Source organism: Notamacropus eugenii, chromosome 1 (assembly GCF_028372415.1).
Source record: "Notamacropus eugenii isolate mMacEug1 chromosome 1, mMacEug1.pri_v2, whole genome shotgun sequence".
NCBI lineage: Eukaryota > Metazoa > Chordata > Mammalia > Diprotodontia > Macropodidae > Notamacropus > Notamacropus eugenii.
In genome coordinates, this window is record NC_092872.1 from 9184528 (window position 1) to 9206605 (window position 22078).

The 22078-nt window shown below is 42.1% G+C and overlaps 1 protein-coding gene across 7 annotated transcripts; it reads right to left on the reverse strand.

The window, feature by feature from the left end:
* Window positions 1–982: 982 nt before the first annotated feature.
* On the reverse strand, window positions 983–20007 carry LOC140533070 (uncharacterized). 7 transcript variants are annotated; one of them, XM_072652437.1, is made up of 5 exons: window positions 19646–20007; window positions 11017–11143; window positions 10778–10904; window positions 10115–10225; window positions 983–5919 (listed from the first exon to the last, which is right to left on the reverse strand). In XM_072652437.1, the coding sequence occupies exons 2-5, from the start codon at window positions 11032–11034 to the stop codon at window positions 4472–4474; spliced, it is 1704 nt and encodes a 567-aa protein (XP_072508538.1). In that variant the 5' UTR covers window positions 11035–11143; window positions 19646–20007; the 3' UTR covers window positions 983–4471. The 7 variants fall into 7 exon arrangements, with proteins under 7 accessions (XP_072508538.1, XP_072508506.1, XP_072508534.1 ...); XM_072652405.1 differs by lacking the exon at window positions 11017–11143 and adding an exon at window positions 15579–16088 and having other exon boundaries at window positions 19646–20001; XM_072652433.1 differs by lacking the exon at window positions 11017–11143 and adding an exon at window positions 15579–16088 and having other exon boundaries at window positions 10115–10198; window positions 19534–20000.
* Window positions 20008–22078: the final 2071 nt, after the last annotated feature.

The window sequence follows — 22078 nt, forward strand, 5'->3', positions numbered from 1 at the left end:
TTCACGTTATTAGGTGTAGTTGGATCTATCTTGCATACCCTGTATCAGACTGTTGCTTTACTTTGATACTATCTAACTGATATCAACTTTTAACATCAGTGATCCAACTGGATATCTTGGGTAGCTGACTCTCCAAGGGTCTGTGGCATGAGGCAGTGCAGGGTTCTGCCCTGTAACAGAATCCTGTTCCACGATGTTGGGACACTGTCAAAAGTGTTTGTATAAAGACTGGAGACAAAGTGGAAAAGAACTAATTTCAAGTAATTGGTTTAGTCATTCTCATATAATAAAAGGGGGCAAAATATACTGACACATGCTTATTTTAGGTGAGACTTTTTTGCATCAATTGAATTTTGCCTCAAGTTACTGTTACCTGGAGTGTTTTGCTGATGGTACATTGTTTCCTAAATCATGTTTTACTCCCTTAGAATAGGCTTTACAGGGATAATAGTGGTTGAGTGTGTCCCACTTGCCCCATGAAAAGTTTTAACCAGTATAAAAACTTGTCAAATATGGAGAAACGAGAGAACCAGTATAGATAACGTAAAATCTGTAATTAGCCAGAACTTAAGTTAAAATCTCTACAAGTCTTGTGGTACAGCAATAACCTGTACTTTTGAGGAGAATACAACATCTATTGGAGATGGTGGAGCTTTTCCGTTGGTGTCCCTGATTAGTGTTTGGTAAATCTTAAGAACTTAATACACAGAATAATTGGCCCAGAAGCCTTAGGAGATTATTTACAGAGGATATTCAAAACTGGCACTTCATATAAGGTCCAAAAAAGAGAACAAAAATTGATTTTTGAAAATAAAAGGTCATTGGCATGGCCTTAGAGATTTCTTGTGGCCATCAGACATGTAGCCTGATAGTTTATAAATAGTCTGTTGCTTGTTATTTACCCAAAATAAGGGAATTCATTATAAAAATGGAATTACTTTTATCATTATGCTTTGAAGAAGTCCTTACTGAAGACTGAGAATAGAATTTGTTCATTTATTGATAAAATATTTTACAAGGGTACAAGTGCAGAGCTGAGACTTGAACCAAACTGTTTTGGATTCTGTGGAATACATAATATTACCTCAGGTTAACAGGGTAACTTGATGACTTGTGAACCAGTTTTACATATGCATAGAGGGGAAAAAATCAAGTTCTTTAAATACTGAAATTGCCTTGTACACACCCAGATTAACCCACTTCAGACAGTTCAATAAATGTGTTTCTGGGACCCAAATATATTCTGGGATTAGATTTGTTCCAATTCAGTCTTGCTGATGTCATTCAGTGAGAAGCAAGATAAACTGTTAAAAACAGGGTTGGAGACTGGGGGGAAGGGGTGGTGCTCAGAATTTATAAGCCTTTGTTTGACACTAGCAGTCTAGAAGTAGTTACTAGAACTACCATACAGAGAATGTTCCACAGAAGGCAAAATCAGGAGTAATGGTGAAAAAGCAGCAACACCAAAGACTGTTTTATGACCTTCTGGTCCCCTTTGGGGCACTTATTGCTGCAGCAGAAGGCCTGGGGACTGTTTTGTACCCGTGTCAAAGTGAGCCTGTACCATTCTACAAATGAAATACCTTAAAGAAGTAAACGGATCGAGTAGGCACTGATACTGGTTTTTCTCTGAGTTCTGATTTGTCAGACATTAAAATTCAGTCACAAAGTGAGTCATAGACCAGATAACAAATTCCTCACAAAAATGTGGATGTACTGGTCTCCACATCTAGAAAACATGTATGCTGATGCTTGGAGGTGGCAATGATTCCAAGAGTACTGAGCTAACGGGACTCCCACATTGATTACGCAGACAGCTGATGGACCTGATTTTATGAAAAATATGTGTCACCAACCATAATAGTGTAACTTAGATAGGGCCATGGGGCTGGGGGCAGGGCGAGGGGAGAAAGGGCAGAGGGAGGAAGGCAGGACAAAAACAACCTTTAGATTTAGTTGCAAATGGAAAACTACAATAACATACTTAGCAAATGAGTTTCCAGCCTCCATCTGAATATTTCCAAAAGGGGAGAACCTCCTCCTAATTACACTTGAGGATAATTTTGTTAGGAAGGTTTTCCTGACATCCACTCTAGTCCAAAATTTGAGACTTTTCACTATTAACCCACTGCTTTGTTTTGTTTTAGTCTATATTCTGCTTTGGCAGCAAATGCCATGGATCCAAAGTGGTATAACTGCCAATCAAGGGGTATCATCATGATATGGTGAAAGTCTCACTCTCCTGTTCTAATGAGCCCAGACCTACTGGATATCTGATCATTACTGCTCTCGTTATCACAGTGTGAGAGAAGCTAGGGACTCAGCAGTGCTTATGAAACAATATATTCTGTCCTCCCCTTCCCCCACGCCCTACACTGGGAAAGCAAGAAAAATAAATCCCATCACAAACAGGTAGAGTCAAGCATAACAAATTTCCACGCTGGCAATATAAAAACAGGCAATAAAAAATATGCAAAGTAACTGTTAAATTGAATAGAAATGATGAGGACAAAAGGTTTTTTGCTTGTGCTTTAACTCGGTCTGTTCATAAATATGTTATCTGTATCCAGCTAGGCAGACAGACCTGCCTACTGCGTCACGTGAACAGAAAATATTGCCATGGAAACAGCAGAAAAACACCACCTATTTCCCTGAGGAAGAGAAATCTATGTGAAAAAATATGAAATAATGAGAAGGGCAGAAAGGAAAACCAGGATCAGCATCTTCTTAGCTTATTACAGGAGCCACTAACAAAAACAGAAAACAATATCTGAAAAATAAATAGTTTATCCACAAGATAAAGATCTTTAAGCTTAATTATTTGTAAATGTAAAGGAATTGATTTTGCCCCTGTCTAAAGCAGTGCTGTCAAACCCAAGGAGAATTGGATCCCTGTCTGAGAAAGCCACTTCTTATCATTATGGTGAATTTTTATTTCTCTTGTACATCTATTTTAATTTGGTTCTGAGGCACATGGGAATTCACAGGCCTGCTGGCCAGTCTGACCCCTCTGGCTGAAACAATTCTGTCCCCTTCTCTGGAGCGCTATTCATGGCCTATTGGCTATTGTACTTCTGTGTATGGGTCTCATCCCTCTACAAATCTATAAGCTCCATCAAAGCAGGGACTGTGTTTTATCTAGTCAATTCAACTGTCATTATTAAGAGCCTGAGGTAAATAATGAACAATGACACAGAACATCCAAAGTGCTCTATAGAATAAGGTAAGGACAATAAGGTAATAAAAAATAAGCTAAATACATTTTGAAAAAATGATAACAACAGTAAAAACAAGGTCAGGTTCTTCCCCATAAAGGTCATTCTATCCCTTGGGACCACTACACACATCAACACATCCTAGGAGTGCCAGGAGGAAACATCATTCACCCTCAGAAAGGTCCCAGTCTAATGCAGATGTAGAGTCCACCACTGGATAATCACACCATTAGCTACATCGTATATTAATACTAAAACGCTTGTTGAGGATTTTTATTGTCACTTGTTTAAGTATGATGGGAAAGAGGCAGTCCCTGCCACCAAAGAATCTACACTCCATCTGGGGTAAAAAATGTAATTAATTACATGGCAAATAATGAACACTGGTTGGATCAAACTGTAAGCATGGTAGTGGATAGGGCTGGATTTGGGATCAGGAAAACCTGATTTGAATCCTGCCTCTTGACACTCTGTGTTCTTGGGCAAGTCACTTAATCTCGAGTCATCACCAAATCCTCTTGAGATATCTATCAAAATTTAGGTAAATTGCAATCTGTGGGAGTTATAGCCAAAATCACAGATCTTTGATACAGTGACACAAAAATAAAGCACAAAGTTAAAAACACTGAAGACTCACCAGTGTGAGAAAGGAAATGGAGAATGTTTCTACCAGAATATTGGGGTTCCATTTTAAAAAACCTGAAGAACAGAGAATGAAAAGAGGAAAAGGAAGTACTACAGGGGAAGAAGGAAAGGAAATACCATCCCAACTCTTGGCCAGCTCCCTTTCTGATACAGATGAACTTCAGGGACCAGCCATTCTAATTAAGTTCAATTAAATATACTAAGTGTTTGGTCTAGAATAGTGGAGAAATAGAAAGAAATAGACATGCAGCCAAGAAATACAGCAAAGTAAATCAAAGAAGTGGTTGAAGCAGACACTAAAGGAGAGAAATATGAATAACGGGAGACTTGCCTTGCAAAGTTTAAAATGTGATTGGGGAAATAAAACTGAAGCAAAGAATGGATTTCATATATTTACAAAGCAAACTATGCCTGATAAAGTTATTATGTTGTCCATTTTCCACTAGAGTGACCAAGACACATTCTCACACCTTATCTCCCAGTGAAACAAATGGAAACATTTTTAAGATTTTGGATCAATTAGACCCTGAAAACAAAGGTGAGGGTTTTTTTTAATATAAATGAAATTTTCTGTTATTCTGTGTTATGAGCACCACAATTTAACAGACTGACTAGACTAAAGATGAATGTTTCTCTCCAGAGTGAATTCTCTGATGATGGTTAAAAGTTGAACGCTGACTGAAGGCTTTCCCACATTCCTTACATTCATAGGGTTTCTCCCCAGTGTGGATTCTCTGATGTACAATTAGTTGTGAACTGTCACTAAAAGCTTTTCCACAATCATGACATTCATAAGGCTTCTCCCCAGTATGGGTTCTCTTATGGACCAAAAGACTTGAGCTATAACTGAAGACCTTCCCACATTCATTACATTCATAGGGTTTCTCCCCAGTATGAATTCTCTGATGTATAATAAGGTGTGAGTTCTGATTGAAGGATTTTCCACAGTCATTGCATTTATAAGGTCTCTCTCCAGTATGAAGTCTCTGATGTCGAATAAGGCTCTTGCTCAGGCTAAATGCCTTGCCACACTCACTACACGCAAAAGGTTTCTCTCCAGTGTGAATTCTCTCATGGTCAATAAGTTGAGAACCTTGACTGAAGGTCTTCGCACACTCACTGCATTTGTAAGGTTTTTCCCCAGTATGAAGGCTCTGATGTCTAATAAGGCATTTGCTCCTGCTAAAGGCCTTGCCACACTCATTACACTGATAAGGTTTCTCTCCAGTGTGAGTTCTCTGATGATCAATAAGGTTCCTATTAGAACAGAAGGCTTTCCCACATTCACTACACTTATAAGGCTTCTCCCCAGTGTGAAGTATCTGATGTCTAATAAGGCTTTTACTTCGACTAAAGGCTTCACCACACATGTTACACTCATAAGGTTTCTCACCAGTATGGATTCTCTGATGATCAATAAGTTGAGAGCTTTGAGTGAAGGCTTTCACACATTCATTACATTTGTAAGGTTTTTCACCATTGTGGAGTCTCTGGTGATGAATAAGATGTGAGCTGTGACGGTAAGCTTTTCCACACTCATTACATTCATAAGGCTTCTCACCTGTATGGATTCTCAGGTGTACAATAAGCTGAGAAGTCTGTCTGAAGCTTTTCCCACATTCATTACATTCATAAGGTTTCTCTCCAGTGTGAATTCTCTGATGTCCAATAAGGTGTGAGCTCCGATTGAAGTATTTGCCACATTCATTACACTGATAAGACTTCTGTCCTCTTGAAATTTTCTCATGAGTAACAGGGTTTGAGACAAGGCTAAAACTTTTCCAGAAGTCTGTACACTTCTCATCTCTCTCTTCAGTAGGGATTTTCTTTTTCTGGACTATCATTTCCATAAAATCACTGTCAATTCTTTGAATATCTTCTTCTGGGAGTGTTACTTGTGGCTGCTCTAGTAAGCTTTCCCTTTCACAGGCTTCTCCACTTTTAGATGCCTGGAAAAAGTCCTTCTGGAGACTTTCTAATGAACCATTATGTGATTCTGATTCACCAAAAATTTCTGGCTTTGAAGCAGATTCCTCATTTTCAGTCACATGATCACCTTCTGAAAATCAAAATGCAACTGTCACCATTTCAAGTCTGGGAACAGGAAAAGAATTATATCATACAATATTAAAGTACTCTAGGAACTCATGAATTCCAAAGGTCTAAAAAAAGGATTTATATCAAGATGTGGGCAGATGAGATGACCCAGCAGAAACAATGGCAAATTGGGCTGCAATCTGTTCACAAATGGACGGAAATGACAGCAAAAAGTGCAGACAGTCCACAATGGTGGGACAGAGGAAACTACAGGGATTAGACAGAGAGAACATAACAAATGGGAAAAGCACTAGGATTAAAAACTTTGTCCACAAACAAATAAATGCAACTAGACTAGGATAATAAAAGAAGATGGTCAGTGGGGGGGTGTGATATTTCCATCATATTTCTTGCTCAAATAATGATGGTGATGATAATTAACAATAATAGCTAGCAATTACAAAGTGCCTACTATATGCCAGGCACCATGCTAAGCATTTTACAAGTATTATCTCATTTGACGCTCACATCGACCTCTCAACTGGAAGGCAGGTGCCATTTCTACAGCTGAGGAAACTGAAACAAAGTGAGGTCAAGAGACTCACCCAAGGTGACACAGCTGGCAGGGGTCTGGGGCCAGATCTGAATTAGGCTATCCTGATTCCAGGCCCAGGGGTCTATCCACTGTGCTCAGTAAGTGTCTGAGTGAATTTACTGAGGGCCCACTATATGATCAACCCTGAGCTTGGGGCCCAGATCTGTCCCATAGGAAAAAGGACGCAGACTTGCTATCTGCTGACTGGAGAGTGCTTCCTGATCCCATGGGCAAGAGAGGGACCCTGCTGCTGATATACTGTGAGTCAGAGATCCTGGGTTCAAAACTCAGCTCTGCTGAGTAGTAGTATGTGAAGCATCAAAATTGCTAGATGAGGAATCAGAGTACAAGGATTTAAATTTTGGCTCTATCCCTATGTGGATGACCTTGGCAAATCACATAATTTCTCAGTTTTCTTAACTGCAAAATGAGGTATACTTCCCTCCAAAGTCCCTTCTGCTATACATCCATAACCCTAAGATCTGTAACAATAAGGTCTGATATCCAAGATATATTGGGAATTAATGCAAATACGTGACTAAGAGCCACTGCCCAAAAGATAATTGGTTAAGGGATATCTACAAATCATTCCCAAAGGAAAACTGTAAACTATTAACTATATTTTTAAAATGCTATAAATCACTACGAGAAACATGCAAATGAAAACAATTCTGAGGTTTCACCATAGGAGAACATCCAGATAAACTAAAATGCTCCAACTGTTCTGTAAAATAATTTAGAATTACATTACAAAAGTCAAAAAAACAGTCATAACCCTCTCACCAAAATCCTGTACATACCCCCCAAGGAGATCAAAGAAAAAAGAAAAGATACCATATTTTCACAATAATTTGGTAGCATTTTCTGTGAAAGCACAAAATTTGGGGGTGAAAGGAGCCAGTGTCCAGCAATATGAGAATGGCTGGGCAAATTGTGGCATAGGCATGAAATCATACTGATGTACCATAGGGGGAACAAGGGACAAATAAATACAAGGAACTTTTCAAACAGTGGGAAGACCCATAGGAAGTAATGGCCAATGAAGACAGTGAGCAGGAGAATGATGTACAGTCCACTACGATGCCAATAAAGTGAGAAAAACGTTCAAAGCAACTGAACTCAGATTACAGGTGATTCCCAATACTGGTTCCACAGGAAAGATGATGGAAGATAAAGACCTCCCTCCTCTCACTAGAGCAAAGGCACTATAGGTGTAAAATCCTGCATCAGCTACCACAAACAGGCACTCCCCTGGTTGGTGCCAAGGCAAGGTTTAACTTGAGTTTTCCAAAGGACAGTTTGGTGTGGGGACTCACTTCCACATCACGACTGGTTACAACTGAAGGAACAAGGTTTAGCATGGAAGAGATAAGACGTGAGAGGAACATGATTCATTTCAACTACTGGAAGGTCTACTTGACTCCAAAGAGAGGAACTAAAACCCAGGACAGAGAAGTCATAAGGGGCAGTTTTCCATGCATCTAAACAAGTTCTAGCAATGAGGTCTGTAGGAAATGAGCTTCCTCAGGAAGTAAGGAAATTCCCTTCACTAGGGGTGTTCAAAGAGAGGCTATTTGGGAAATTATAAAAGGGACTTGTAAATCTAAAATGAGCCATGGGATTTAGAGCCAGAAGAGACCCTAGAAATCATGTAACCCTCTACCTCGATTTTACAGATGAAAAGCCTGTGAGGCCTAGAGAGAACAGCTTCCCTAAGAAACATAGCTGGAACCAAAACCAGGTCTTTTAACTCCAAGGCAGCTACTGATCAAACGTACACCCAACTGTCCCCAGCTGTCAGATTCCAAGACTGTGTGGGTTAAGGCATTTCTCAGTAAAATGTCTTCAACATTTTAACAAATGAGGACAATAGCCATTACAGGAGAAAACAGAAAAAAATCCTAAAATTCGATGGGGTGCGGGATAGGGGATCACAGACTGAGAACGTGGAAGGGACCTCAGGAGTCATCTATGGGAGCCTTCCTTTCACAGGGAAAAAACCTGAGAGGTGAGGTGAGTGAGTCACAGAGCTGAGTTCCAAACAAACCATCTCTACCTCAAATCCAGCATTCTCTGCCCAGCCCTAAGCTGCCTCTGCCCAGGTTGGAGGGGAAACGACAGACTAGGGCAAACACTGTGGAGAGTGGTGCAGCCATCTACGTCACCCTAAAACCAATACTCTCCATAGCTGGCATGTAACCAGCACTTAGAGATTTGCAAAATGCCTTACATATGTAAACTCAGATTATTTATTATTTATTTGTGGGAAAGCTGAGGCTCAGAAGTGGAATGACCCGCCCAGGGCCCAAATACAGGTCCCTCCTGACTCCACATCCAAGGACACCAAAGCCACTGCCTTCTGTTTCTACTTCTCATGTGGGCGACTGTGGGTCAGTCTCTAGCTTCTAGCAGCTTCAGTAACCTAAATGAGGGGCCAGACTAGACAACCTCAAAGGTCCCTTCCACCACTACTAAATCTAGGTGAATCTTGTCTTTTGAGCCAACGAATTAAAAACTGAATTTTATCCTAATTGATACCATCAAAATGACCTGTCTGTAAAAAAAAATATTTACAACTGCTCTATTTGTAATAGTAGAAACCTGCAAACAAATACACTAAATGAGTACTGGTTGAATAAGCTATGGTGCATAAATAAAACAGAATATTACAGTGTCATAAAAATGATACATATAAAGCAGAGAAGGAAACAGATTCATATTAAGGGACGTGAAGGAAAAAAGCAAAAGCACCAGAGTCGTTCTGTATTCAGACATCTCTCTCCATAGAGACATTTCTGTATTAGCAAATATTATATATTTATACCCACAGCTGTGGATGTGATTTCATTGTGGTAGGAACCTCCCTGGTGAAGAAACTGCCTGTGCCAGTGCAGACCAGCAATTATTCTGCAACCTCTTTGGTATGAAGGAGCTGTGTGGGGCACGAAAGAGTGAAAAGTCTTGACAAGGCCACACAGTCAGTATGTGACAGGCTCTCCATCCCTGATGGCTTACATTCAGTCTTAACCCTGGACAGAGTCCCACCCAAGTCTTCCTTACCTAACTCCAATGTCAGCTCTCTCTATTAGGGTAAAATGTGTGTGTGTGCGTGCGTGCGTCTATGTGTGTCTCTCTTACTGGCACACACACAACCAAAAATATCTGAATTTGACATGGATTTTCAAAAAGACACCAGACACATTTTGATTGTTAATTAGGTTGACTCTGCTTTGTTACATGCAAAGGATCATATAAACAGTTTTATACCTAATTTGACACACATTTCTTTATTTGTCTCTTACTGCCAATTAAGTTTATAAGAGGCAGCAATGCATTGTGGATGTAGACAGCTAGTTTTGGGATCAATAAGATCTGCTTCCAGGTCCCATTTCTGACACCTACTGACTGAGTGGTCATGGACAAACCACAATCTCTGCAGTGCCACAGGCAACTCTCTAAGACTCTGAGCCAAGGAAGTAGTAACTTGAATTAAAACAGTTTCCTAACTGGAAGTTCTTTATGCTAATGAAATCACACTTGATCTAGAAAAATAAAAAATTCAATAATTAAATAAATGTGAAGACATGAAAGAGTCAGAATAGGAGAGCCCTCCCTCCCTTACCTGTACAGACACTCTTCCTAACTTCCAAGTCCAGAGGTGCCTCATGTTTTAGATCCCATGGTTCTTCCTCTCTCTGGGAGATTCCTGTAGGTTTCAAAAATGGGAATCCTGCTTATGGAGAAGAAAATGGGACTGAATGATGCCTAGAGTCACAGATAACCATTTAAACCCTATGCCTGGAAAGAACATATATGGAAGGCAATTAAATGCCCAGAGAAAGCAAGAGGGAGGTGTAGACCCACAGGCAGGGCACCTGGAAACCTGGAAGACTGAGGCAGAATCCAGTGATTTAGAACCAGATGCCAAATTAGCTTCTTTTATTCTCTCCTTCCTAGTTAGGGAGGAAAAATCAATAGCAAACCATTTGAGGATTCTGGGGCTTAGAAAAGCTGAGAAAGGGCACCCTAATGAGGTCTTTAGGAAGGGAGAAGGGTGAAGAATAAACAAGAATCAATAAACTTTTACAAAGAGAAAGCTTTAAAAACAATTTCCTGACACATTACTTCTCTATGGAGCTGAAAAGCCTTGAAAATAGAGGTTTGGCACTTTCAGATTTGTATTAACCCTTAAAAGCATTAACAGAAACTGTTTATTTAGCAACAGGCACGAAGTAAGAGAAAGTACCTAAAGCAAGGTTTTAAAGTGGGCCAATAAAATTATTACCCAGTGATACTACATCCCGATAATTCTCCAGCATCAAATCTCGAAAGAAGGTCTTCTGAGCAGCTGCTGAACTCTTCCATTCCTTCTTGGTAACATCCATGGAAACATCCTCCAATGTCACCAAATCCTGAAAGAACAAGTTCTTGATATTCTAAGTGTGATTTCAGGGCCACCAAGGAGGAGTGTGCTGCTGGTGTTTGCTGGTGGACATTCTACGTGGGCATAGAAGAAATACTTACACAAAAGACTATGCTCATGGAGAGTTATTCAGCAACAGAGGTCCAGGCACCTAGAGAACCCAACTGGACTCCTGACAGATGCCTGAATGGGCCATTGGGGGCAGGTCAAGTCAAAGAATGTTAGAAGCTAAAAGGAACAGATACATTTAATTACGTGCCAAATAAATAAGCTACTATTATTCTAATAGCCTAGAGTTCACATGAAGATAAGGACTCTGTCTCATATCAACTTTCTATCTCCTTTAGTACATAAAACAGTGATCTGTATATAGCTGTCAATTAATAAACGCTTGTTAAATTGAATTTTGTTTTTTGAAGACTAGATCTCCCTATCACACCCACACTTGGAAGTATATCAGTCATTCATAAGTCCTTTCCTAATACCCATCAGTGCAGATGCTTAAAGCTGCTGTTTTTCTGCCCTGAACAAGTTCACCCCTTGTCAGTCAGCCTGGTGGTCCTCTGTTTCTGGAGGCTCACAACACTGATGACAGAAAGTACACACACTTGCTCTGCCTTAGTCCTACCTTAACTCCCAAACTCAATAGATTCATCAGCCTCGGCTTCCCCACCAGCAAGGACTACAGAGGTGCAATACCTCAACAGGCTTAAAATAAGTATCATAAAATAAATGGATCCACCCACATCAGCAGCTTATCAGAATTCCTCTTTAATTGCTTTCTACCAATCCCCATAGTAAAGTACCATGAAAACTGTTTTTTCTGGAGGCAGAGGTAAAGTTTTACTCTTAAATTCACAGAGCCCTGCTTTCGATAGAAAACCTTTTCACATCAGTTATCTCATTCTGCCCTCACAGCAATCCTGTAAGGGGAAGTAAGGTAACATGGAGAGGTTGTAAGTTTCGCTGTGAGAACCAAGTAGTATTTCTAAGTCTTAAGAATTCAAAGTGGAACATACCCTTATGTCAGAAGAAGACTGTCACAGACTAGCTAAGTGACCACGAGCAAACATGACCTTCAGTGACCTCATACACAAAATGCAAGAAGTCAACACTCACAACTCCCTGCTTTACAAAGTCGTCATGAGAAAACAACTTTGTAAACCTTAAAATGCTGGAGAAGTATGAGATTAGTATAGCTCTACAAAATGTCAACTCTCCTGACCACAGTCCAATGCTGTGGGCCAGGGGGGCAGCTGATGAAACCAAGACCCAGGGAAAGGATGAGAATTACAAAGGGCCCAAGTACAGGAGCAATGACTGGAGGGAAGCTCTGGCCCAGGGATTTTCCCACTCTGGGTCCAACAATTCCTTGGAACCTGGACAGGCAGATCTGACTGGGGCCCTTCCTCTCTGCTAGGCCTACAGACTGTACATCCAATATCAGGCAACTACACTCTGGTCTCAGCCCTACACTGTAATTTAATTCAAAGCACATCACCAAGCAGTTTTTTCAGTGCCTGCCTTATGCTAGAAACCACCCACCAACAGTGTTTCTGCCTAGGCCTGCCTTAAAATAAGAACAATAACAATAATGAAAGCTCACATTTATACAGCACAGGTTTGCGCAGAGCCTTACAAACATTATCTCATTCTGTCTTTGTAACTGAGACAGACAGGGGTTAAGTGACTTGCTAAGAGTCACATAACTTGGTGTCTCAGCTGTGGTTTGAACTCAGGTCTTCCTGGCACCAGATCCAAGGCTCTGTCCATTGTGCAACCTACCTGTGAGTGAATGAGTATTTCTATCTCTCTGGACGACCTCCAGCCATAATGAGAACCAACCATAGCAATGACTCTAAGGCCGGCCATCAAACCAATTTCAGTATAACAAGTATGTTCAGCATGAAATGAACACTTGAGGATGATCATCTCCACTGCCTCCAACTGACTCACCTAGGACATGGGCCTACCCTGGACCAATTTACCCTGCCTAGGGAGGCCCTCCTACTGGCCCTCTACTCTTTTGGGCTCACTGCCCTTCTCTGGAAACTCCCCAGATTACCAACAGCCTTGTTAAACCGTGGCACCCATTCCTGAACGCAAGAATGGAGATGAAGTCTGGTGGAGGTCACCACCCAGTGGACTGGCAGCTCTCTATTCCTAGAGGCCAGGCCTTTTCTAACGAAGCCCACAATTGCCACATCACACTGCTGACTCCTATTGAGTCCACTCAAACTCATACATCTTTTTCAGAACAGGCACTATGGCTCCCCTACAATTTAAAATCTGTATTCAAGTGCAAGACCTCCCAGGTATCCCCACTGAATTAACACTGGAGTCAGCCCAACGTTCCTGCATGTCATGATCTTCCTGGACCCTAACTCTGCCATTTGGTGCCAACTATATTTCTTAACTTTTGTATCATCTGCAAACTGGATAAGCCTCCTAAGGCCGTATCCAAGTCATTAATTAAAATGTCAAAGGGCACAGGGTCACTTACTGGGGTATTTCACTGCAGACCTCCTGCCACAATGACAATTAACCATAACCAATTAGTATAAGGCCAGCCATCCAACCAGCTCTGAAATGATCAGATTGCATCATTATCTACTACTGCTAGGTGCTGTGTTCAGCAGGAAGAAATGCTGGCATGATTCAAATTCTGTATTCAAACTCTGTATATTTCCACTGGGCTAAAACCAATTACCATATTATGCATAATCATAACCTCAAGTAGTGCAAGTTAGAATCCATATGAACACTTCAGGGGATTCATTATTCATGCTAGCCCAGGCCTAGTCATAAACATCTATCCTCTCCACAACAGTATGAGGCAGTTATCAGAAGCTTTATTAAAATGTAGCTCAGGTATGCACAGCAGATCCTTATGCATTAGTTTCATAATCTGGTCAAAAAAGGAAAGCAGCTTAGTGCAGCATGATCTCTTCTGGAAAAAGCCATGCTAGCTAGCTCTCTGAAAGGACTGTTTTTCTGTAGAGATGTCTGCCAATGAGCAGGATTTAAGGATTCATTCTAGGATTTTCCCACGAATCAAAGTCAAGCTCACTGACCTAGAGTTTGCAGTCTGCTTTCTTCCCTGTCGAAAGTGAGAATATTTACCCCTCTCCAAGCTTGTGTCATGTCTCCCACTGTCCCATGAGCTTTCAGATATTACTGACAGTGGCTCAGGAATCACATCTGCCAGTTCTTTCAGTGTCTAAGGACGCAGTTCATCACATCAAGGGCAACTAGGGGTTTTCATACCATCTTCTTACTTATCTTGGGCATCAACTCTTTGTCAACCATTTTTGTTTTGTCACGTCCAGTGCAAAGATCATTGTTCTTGATAGAGAAAACAAATGCTCTACCTCCCTGTTGTCAGCCCATCCAAAACAGATGTCCTGTCCCTTCTCTGATCCTTGTCCCCCATTATAAATTAAAACTGAGGCTCAAATGAGTTAAGGTTGATACAGCACTTTCCCAACCTTAAAGTGCTACATAAGGGTCAGATGTTATCCTCAGTCCCAATTTCAGCCACTAATGAGTCTGGCAATCCAACTCTCAGTTACTTCTACAAAGTACAGGTAAGAAACTACTCCTGCCCACCTCACAGGGTTTTGGTGAGAACAAAGTAAAATTGTAAATAGGCAACATTTTAATAAGACTTCAAGCCTTTCCAGTCACTATCCTCATGAGTCATAATCTTTCTAAGCCTTGGATTCCCTGTCTATGGTAAGAAAAGCTTGGAAGAGATAATTCTTAAAGTTCCTGCTACCTAGAAATCCTAAGAGGTAGGGAGAACAAGATCATTGCCATTTCACAGCTCAGAAACATTGCATGACTTATTAAAGCTTACACAAGTAGTAACTTAATAGCACACACAAGAACACACAATTCTTCTCAAAACACCACACTGCATTTAGTGAAAATAAATTGCTAGGCAAATGTAAGGTTGTAATATTATCTATTGTCCTCAAGACCTGTCAATCAAGACAGAGACAAAAACATCCATGGAAGTTACCGTATCTAAGCTAAACTGGCTCTATGATGCTTCTGCAGCTATGAGTCTGGAAATGTCAGCGGCTACAAGAAGTATTTCTTATACATAGTAACCATTGCTTATATTATGCAGAGTTTTACACACTTACCACTTTGATCCTTAACACGAACCTAAACAAAGTGTGTGTAACAAAAGTATTACTCTCAGTTTAAAAATGAGAGGAAATGGCTAATGTGGAAATATGCTTTGCATGACTTCATATGTGGAGCAGCCATCATATTTCTTACTTTCTCAATGTGGGAGGGAGGATGGAGGAAAGGAGAAAATTTGGAACTGAAAACAGTTTTAAAAAATTAACAATAACTAAATGTTTACAAATGTAATTAGGAAATGTTGAACAAAATCAACAAAAATACAATACAATAGATAAAGGAGAAGAAAATGAGCTGTAACTTGCTCAAGGATGCACAGCTAAATGACAGAGTTGGGACTCCAATATAGGCTTTATGACTAGCACATGCAGCTGGTCCAGGAATCCTGAAGGCAAAATGTATCCAAGCCATGCTTACTGAGGACTCCTGTTTTTCAGTTAGTTGCATCTGCTGACAAAGTCGTTCTGCACTACAGCCTAACTCTGCCATGAATGATTCTGCTTCTCACCTTCTGTCCCACTCCATTAAGGTGTCTCTGGAAGTTCTCCACCATGGCCACAGCCTCCTCTCCACTTTCTGGACGATGCAGCTGCACCCAGGTGCGCAGCTCCCCAGGCAGGATGGTGATGAACTGCTCCAACACCAGCAGCTCCAGAATCTGCATCTTTGAGTTCATGTCTGGCCTCAACCACCGTTCACAAAGGTCACGCAGTTGGCTCAGGGCCTCCTGTGGCCCAGAGGTGTCATGGTAACACAGCTGCCGAAAGTGCTGACGAAACACTTCGCAGCTGATCTGGCTGTCCTGTTGGAGGCTTGATCCTGGTCCTTGGGATTTGTCCCTCTTCTTCTGGACACCCAAGAGCTTAGGGGCCAGACACCTGGCTTTCCTCACCTCTGCAGTCATCACAGCCTCTCACCAGGACCTGGATGCAGCTGAAACTCAATCAGTCAAAGTCCCTGACTGTATTTCTGGTCTCAGAACTTTGGCTTGAGAATCTCAGGCCTGGGATGACTTCACCTATAGAGGTATCAGAAATCACTGTTAACATTCAGAAATGACCAAGTGACAGAAAGTTCAGGTCCAGACTAACAAAATCACCTTCAGTGGAAGGAAAATAATATTTCCCATTAGATCATGGATTTAGAACTGGAAGACATTTTACAACACTATTTCATCTAACTCCTTCATTTTACAAATGAGAAAACTGAGGTGCTGAGAGAGTATATGACCAGTCCTTATAATGGCAGGAAGGGTCTGAGACAGGATATGACCTCAGTCTCCTTGGCTCCAAGACCACTTAGTTCTCTATCCACTCAGCCATGCTGGCTCTCATAATGCTCATTCCTTACAAAAGGACAGTCACACCATCTAGTCTCTGACAACGGGTAATCCACTTGCCCCACAAAAGCAAATCTTTCTTTCAACATTATTCAGTGTCTCAGCTATGTTCACTTTATTATTATAGAACCATCTAACAGACTCTTGCACAATATACTATGGACTGGGTAGGGGAATTAATTAAGGGAGTTCAATTTGATAAGAGGGCAGGCATGTCCACTGGTAACTTGTTAAGAGGACAGAGAACAATTCCTGATTGGGTTGACTCGCTCAGAGTTTGTGATGAGAGGAAAGAAGAGCTAGACACAGTATGACATGAAAACTACCTAAAACTGCAGAAAAGAGATTTCAAAGAGTTTAGAACCTAGGTAAAACTTCATGGACTAAAATTCTTCTCTAAAAGTCTTCTCAGAAGGGATACACAATTCTTGCCAACACAAATCTGAGGGCATAAGAAGCAACTGAAAAAAAGAAAAAAGAAGGTACCTAAAGAGACTGATGTAGCTACACAGGTAACTCACCAACCAACTCAGGTATTTGTTTATTTATTTCTTAATTTTCCCCCCACTTAATAGCATTTTATTTTTTCCAATTTCATGTAAAGGCAGTTTCCAATACTCATTTTTATAAGATTTTGAGTTCCAAATTCTTTTCTCTCTCTCCCCTCTCCCCTCCCTATTATCCAAACACAAACTATCATACCAGAAATCATGTTTCCCATTTACATGGTGCTTAACAGGTCATAATATGTTTTTCTCACGGCTCTGTGAAGTAGATCCTCACTTTAAAAATGAGAAAACAGACTCAGAAAGGTTAAGTAGTGCTTATCCATGGCACAGCTAAGTATTAAAACCAGGACTCAAACCCAGTTCTTCTGACCCTGTCCTGTGCTGCTTCCATAACAAGAAGTTGCTGATCTAAACTGCTACACTTCTAAAAATAACGTGTAGTAGATATTCACCAATGGAAATTACACACCAAGGTTCTAGAAGTGGCTGTTCTTCACAGCCTACAGTTCCCTACTTCTTTGGCCTGGGAGATTCTCTGACCAATACATCCAAAACAAAAATCCGCTCCTCCTGCTCTTGACTTCTCTGTTTCAATTACTGATATCTCTATCCTTCCAATCACTACAAACTTTAGACATCTTCAGCTAATCACTCTCACCTCCCACATCCAATCAGTTAACAATTCCTCTTCAATGCTGTCAGTCTCATCATTCTCCCCAAAAGTCTAAGCTGTTCTGATTAATTTGAACCCCTGCTCCAAAACCTTCCATGACTCCATACTATCTGCAATATAAAAAATCAAATTCCTCATCTGGTTTAGCCAAGGCCCTTCATAATTTGACACTAACCTGAGAAGTGCATTCCCATCTCCCTGACTTTGCTCAAAGGCTTGTCTTCTTGAAATGTTCTTCACCATCCCAACTCTCTTCCCCAGGTACCACCCTGACCCTTCATCTCAGAGCCTAAGCACTCTGGCTGTACCATCTGCCATGAAGTGCACAGGGACACTGGCCATCCTCCAGGTGCTGTTTTCTCAAGGTAGGATGTGAGCTCCTGGAGTAAGGACTGTCTTAGTTTTCATTGTCTATTTCTAGTGCTTAGCACAGAATACGAGTTCACTAAATGCTTTGCCTTCCGTTCCATTCCCAGGCCACCACAACCCAAGTCCACTACATTCTTCAAATGGAAGCTCAAATGCTACCTCTTTGCTCAGGGTTTCCCAGTTCGCTCCAGTTCAGAAATTATCTTGACACTTTTAGATTCTCACTATACCTTGCAGTCTCCTGTACTTACTACATTCTGGCCTTTTACTTGTATTTGGGTACAAATTTCAGTTCTTTGAAGCAGAGGCCTGTCCTCTCCTCTCCCTCTTTTTGTCTCAGCCTGCCAGTTACTTGCATGTGGTAGGGACTCGACAAACATCTACTGAACTGAGCTCCCTTAGGTAGTCTGAAATGTTTGGGGATCCAACACCACCCAGTACTATGGATTCAAAACCCAATTTATCTTCCCAGTTCCATCTTTGTAGAAAATGCCATACATCTGATGCATTCACTTGTCTTTAGCTTCTTGTTTTTAATTATTTAAACACTTCTTTAGCTAGGACCCTGCCACAGAGGCTTATGAAACGACCCCTTCTAGCGCAGACTTCATAAAATGCTTCAAGTCTCTCCCCACTCCACTCAGCTGTCCAGGACATCTTCCCAAAGTGCAGGGAGGCTGCAGGCAGCAGTGACTCAGAGACCAGTCAAGAGCAGGAGGCCGACCTGACCACGTCACCCTCCAGGATCCCACCCAGACCCCTCTGCTGGGCTGCCGCTCACCTGCCCCTGCTACCTGTCCTGGCCTCTACCTGCTCCCAGGGCTCTGTCTTCAGTGACACTGGGCTCCTCACTTTCTTTCCACAATAAACTCACCCCTGACGTATCTTAGCCTTCCCTTTGGGGGCAACTTGGAGTTCTGAACGCTCCCTCCCCCACCGAGAAACTCCAGGCATTTCGTGGCTCCTCCCCTAGTCTGGAATGTTCTTCCTGCTGGCTCCCTGTCTTGGGGAAGCCTTTCCCACCTCCTCCAGTCTAGCCAGTGCCCGTCCTGCTTGTGTCCCTCCCCTCACACTGAGCTCCTCCAAGGCAGCGGGGTTTGCCTCTCTTTGCACCCCAGGGCGTGCACACAGTGGGCGCCTAATACATGCTTGCTGACTGCCTGCTGGAAAGCCACTTTGGCCAGGAACTCTAAGCGCTGACGTCATGTCATATCGCCTTCAAGGTTCACAAACACATTACGGAGATTTCCTCGGATGCGCACAAAGGGCCGGGGGCGCGGGGCTGGGGGAGGCCGCTTTCGGGGGTCCCGAGGCCGGGGAGGGGGGTCGGCCCAAGCCCGCCTCCGCCCAAGGTCCTGGAGGAGGGAGGCGGGGTGGGGGCGGGGCTGGAGCTAGAGTGGCTCCTCCCAGCAGCCCCTGCGGTGGCCCCTCCCCACCACACTCTGGCTGGGGGCGGGGGAAAGGAGGGAGTGGTTGGGCCCGCCCCCTGAAGGCCAGGATGGAAGCCGCCCAGGCCGCGGACTGGCCCTCGTTGCAGCCTTCCCCCTTCCCTGGGACCCGGGCCCACACTTACAAGGAACAAAGATTGAGCCACCTCCAGGGTCCCGACAGGGAGGGAGAGGAAAGGGGGCACAGGACCGAAGACCTCCGCCATTCACGGAAGGATAAAAAGAACTATGGCTGACCGGAAGTGGGTGCGGCCATCGCCTGGCTCTAGGCCAGCTTCCGGCGGCGCTCTAGTAGCCCGGAGGTCTGCGCGTCTCGTTGGTGTTCTGGCTGGGAAAGGGACGGAAGGATGGCGGATGCATCCTCGGGGTGGCCGTAGGCGCAGAGGACCACCCTGCGCCTTTCTCGGCCACGGCTCTCTCCCAGGAGTCTCAGTTTCCTAGTCTTTGACGGACGAGGGGGTCGGACCGGGCGTTCCAGCAGATCTTTCAAGCCAAGTTATAATAGGGATAGTTTCCACCCCAAATAAGAGAACCCCCCACACCTGGCCTTGCCCCCGTAAGCGGACGGCCGCTGCTGGCCTGTCTGCTCCTCTGACCTCACGCGCTGCCAGACCCAACCCCTCCTTCTGCTGTTTTTGACAATGTCACAAAGACAGGCTCAGGAGGAAGGCTATTTGCTCATCCACAGTATGAGCTGGATAGATTTTAATGCTTTTTTAAAGTCTGATTTTCTTTTGTCTTTTTTCCATGACCAAAAATCCATTTTCTCTTCCCACTCCTCCACTGGGGAAGAAAGCTTCTGAACAAATATGCACGATCAAGCAAAGCCAATACCCACCTTGTTCGCCTTTTGATAACAAAGTTACTTACGGATGTTCCCCCTCCCCCAACACACCGATGAGTTTCAGCTGTCACTTTGTAACAAAAATGTAGCAACACAGTGACATTGGACGTCACATAATAATACAAGTAATAATGATAAAAATCACGTTTCTGTTGCCTTAAGGTCTGCAAAACATGTTACAGTGATGGTCTGAATTGATCCTCCCAACAACCCTGGGAGGTAGAGGTGCTATTATTATTCCCATTTTACAAATGAGCAGACTGAGGCAGAGTGGGGTTAATTGACCTTCCCAGGGTCACTCAGCCACTAAGAGTCTCAGGCAGGATTTGTACTTCCTCACTCCAGATCTATGCACTGGGCCACCTAGCCTCTAAAAGAGCATTCAGAAGGTGCTTTAAATTTTATAGTCATCCAAAATAGTATTAAATTTTCTTTGAATGGCTGTTTTTACAGATAGTTTGCATCCTGCTTATTCGCCCGAAAAAATATCACTCCTTGAGAGTAGTTTCATTTTTTTTTTTTGTATTTCTGTCCCCAGCACCTAAACACTGCTTGGCACATGCATAGTAGGAGCTTAATAAATGCTTGCTCACTGACTGCCTGTAACCCTAAGTTTTTAAAGGTACATAGGGACTTCATGCAGATCCTTTACTTACTGCCTTAAGTAATATTTTAATCATCCTGAAACTAATTCATTCAAGCATAAAATGATATTTATTAGTGGCAATATTTTGGAATTTGAAAAACAAAGCAATATTCCTTTGTGAACATGGCAGTTTGATGAAATGGAAGAAACACATACCTTTGAATGAGAAACCTTGAGCTCAAATTTTAGTTCTGACATCATATGTGGGTATGCATGTATGTGCACATGTATGAACTAAAGGTGACTGGGCAAGTCTCAGTTTCTTCCTCTGACTAAGCACAGCTTTTGTAGATGTAGAAGTGACTTCTCCTTCAAATTTCTCATTGTAACTTGCAAATATTTCTTTTGCATTTTTAAAGTACAAAATCGGGCATGAATTTTTACAGGACTTCAGAAAAGAAACAGTCTCTTAGTACTTGTATAATGAAAAGAAGGCTTCATGGAGAAAGTGAGACTTGAATTAGGTGCTGAGGGAAAGATAGGACTTGGATAAGCAGAAAGGAAAAAGGGGATGAACATTTCCAACAAGGGGGACAATGCAGCTTAAGACATGGAAGCTGGAATGTATATGCATGTTGTATCAAGTATACAGTTTGACTAGAGCAACAGAACTAGAACTTTCTGAATACCAGGCTGAAAGGTTTAGATTTAATTCTTTAAAAAAAAATCGAAAGTTAGTAACTATCAACAAAAAACAAACATGTACAAGAATTAAAAACTGTACATGGACTCAAACTATTTTTAATTTGGTTTTGAAAGTACATATACTTTTAAAATGTAATTGGGGAAAATAAAATACTAAATAATAATAAAAAATACTTGGGGGAAAAATGTGTATATAGTGAGGGAGCAGGGTGTAGACGCTGGATTGCTAGAGTGGGAGTCAGAAAGACCTAGTTGTAAGTCCTGCCTGGGACATTTACCAGTTGTGTGACCCTAGGTATGTCCTTCAACCATCCACAGACTTGGGCAACTCCCTAAGATTGATCTTTAAGCTTACTTATGTTGGTAGAACAGTGCCCAAATCAAAATCTCCCAACTCTGTAACCCTAACCCTATTAATTTAGTAAGCTAACAGATGCAGCCTGTTAGCTTCACTGACTAGACTTCCCTTTTTTTCTACATTTTGTCTCAAGTATTATGATTGTGAGAAACACACTTGTGATCACAGAATTTCCCA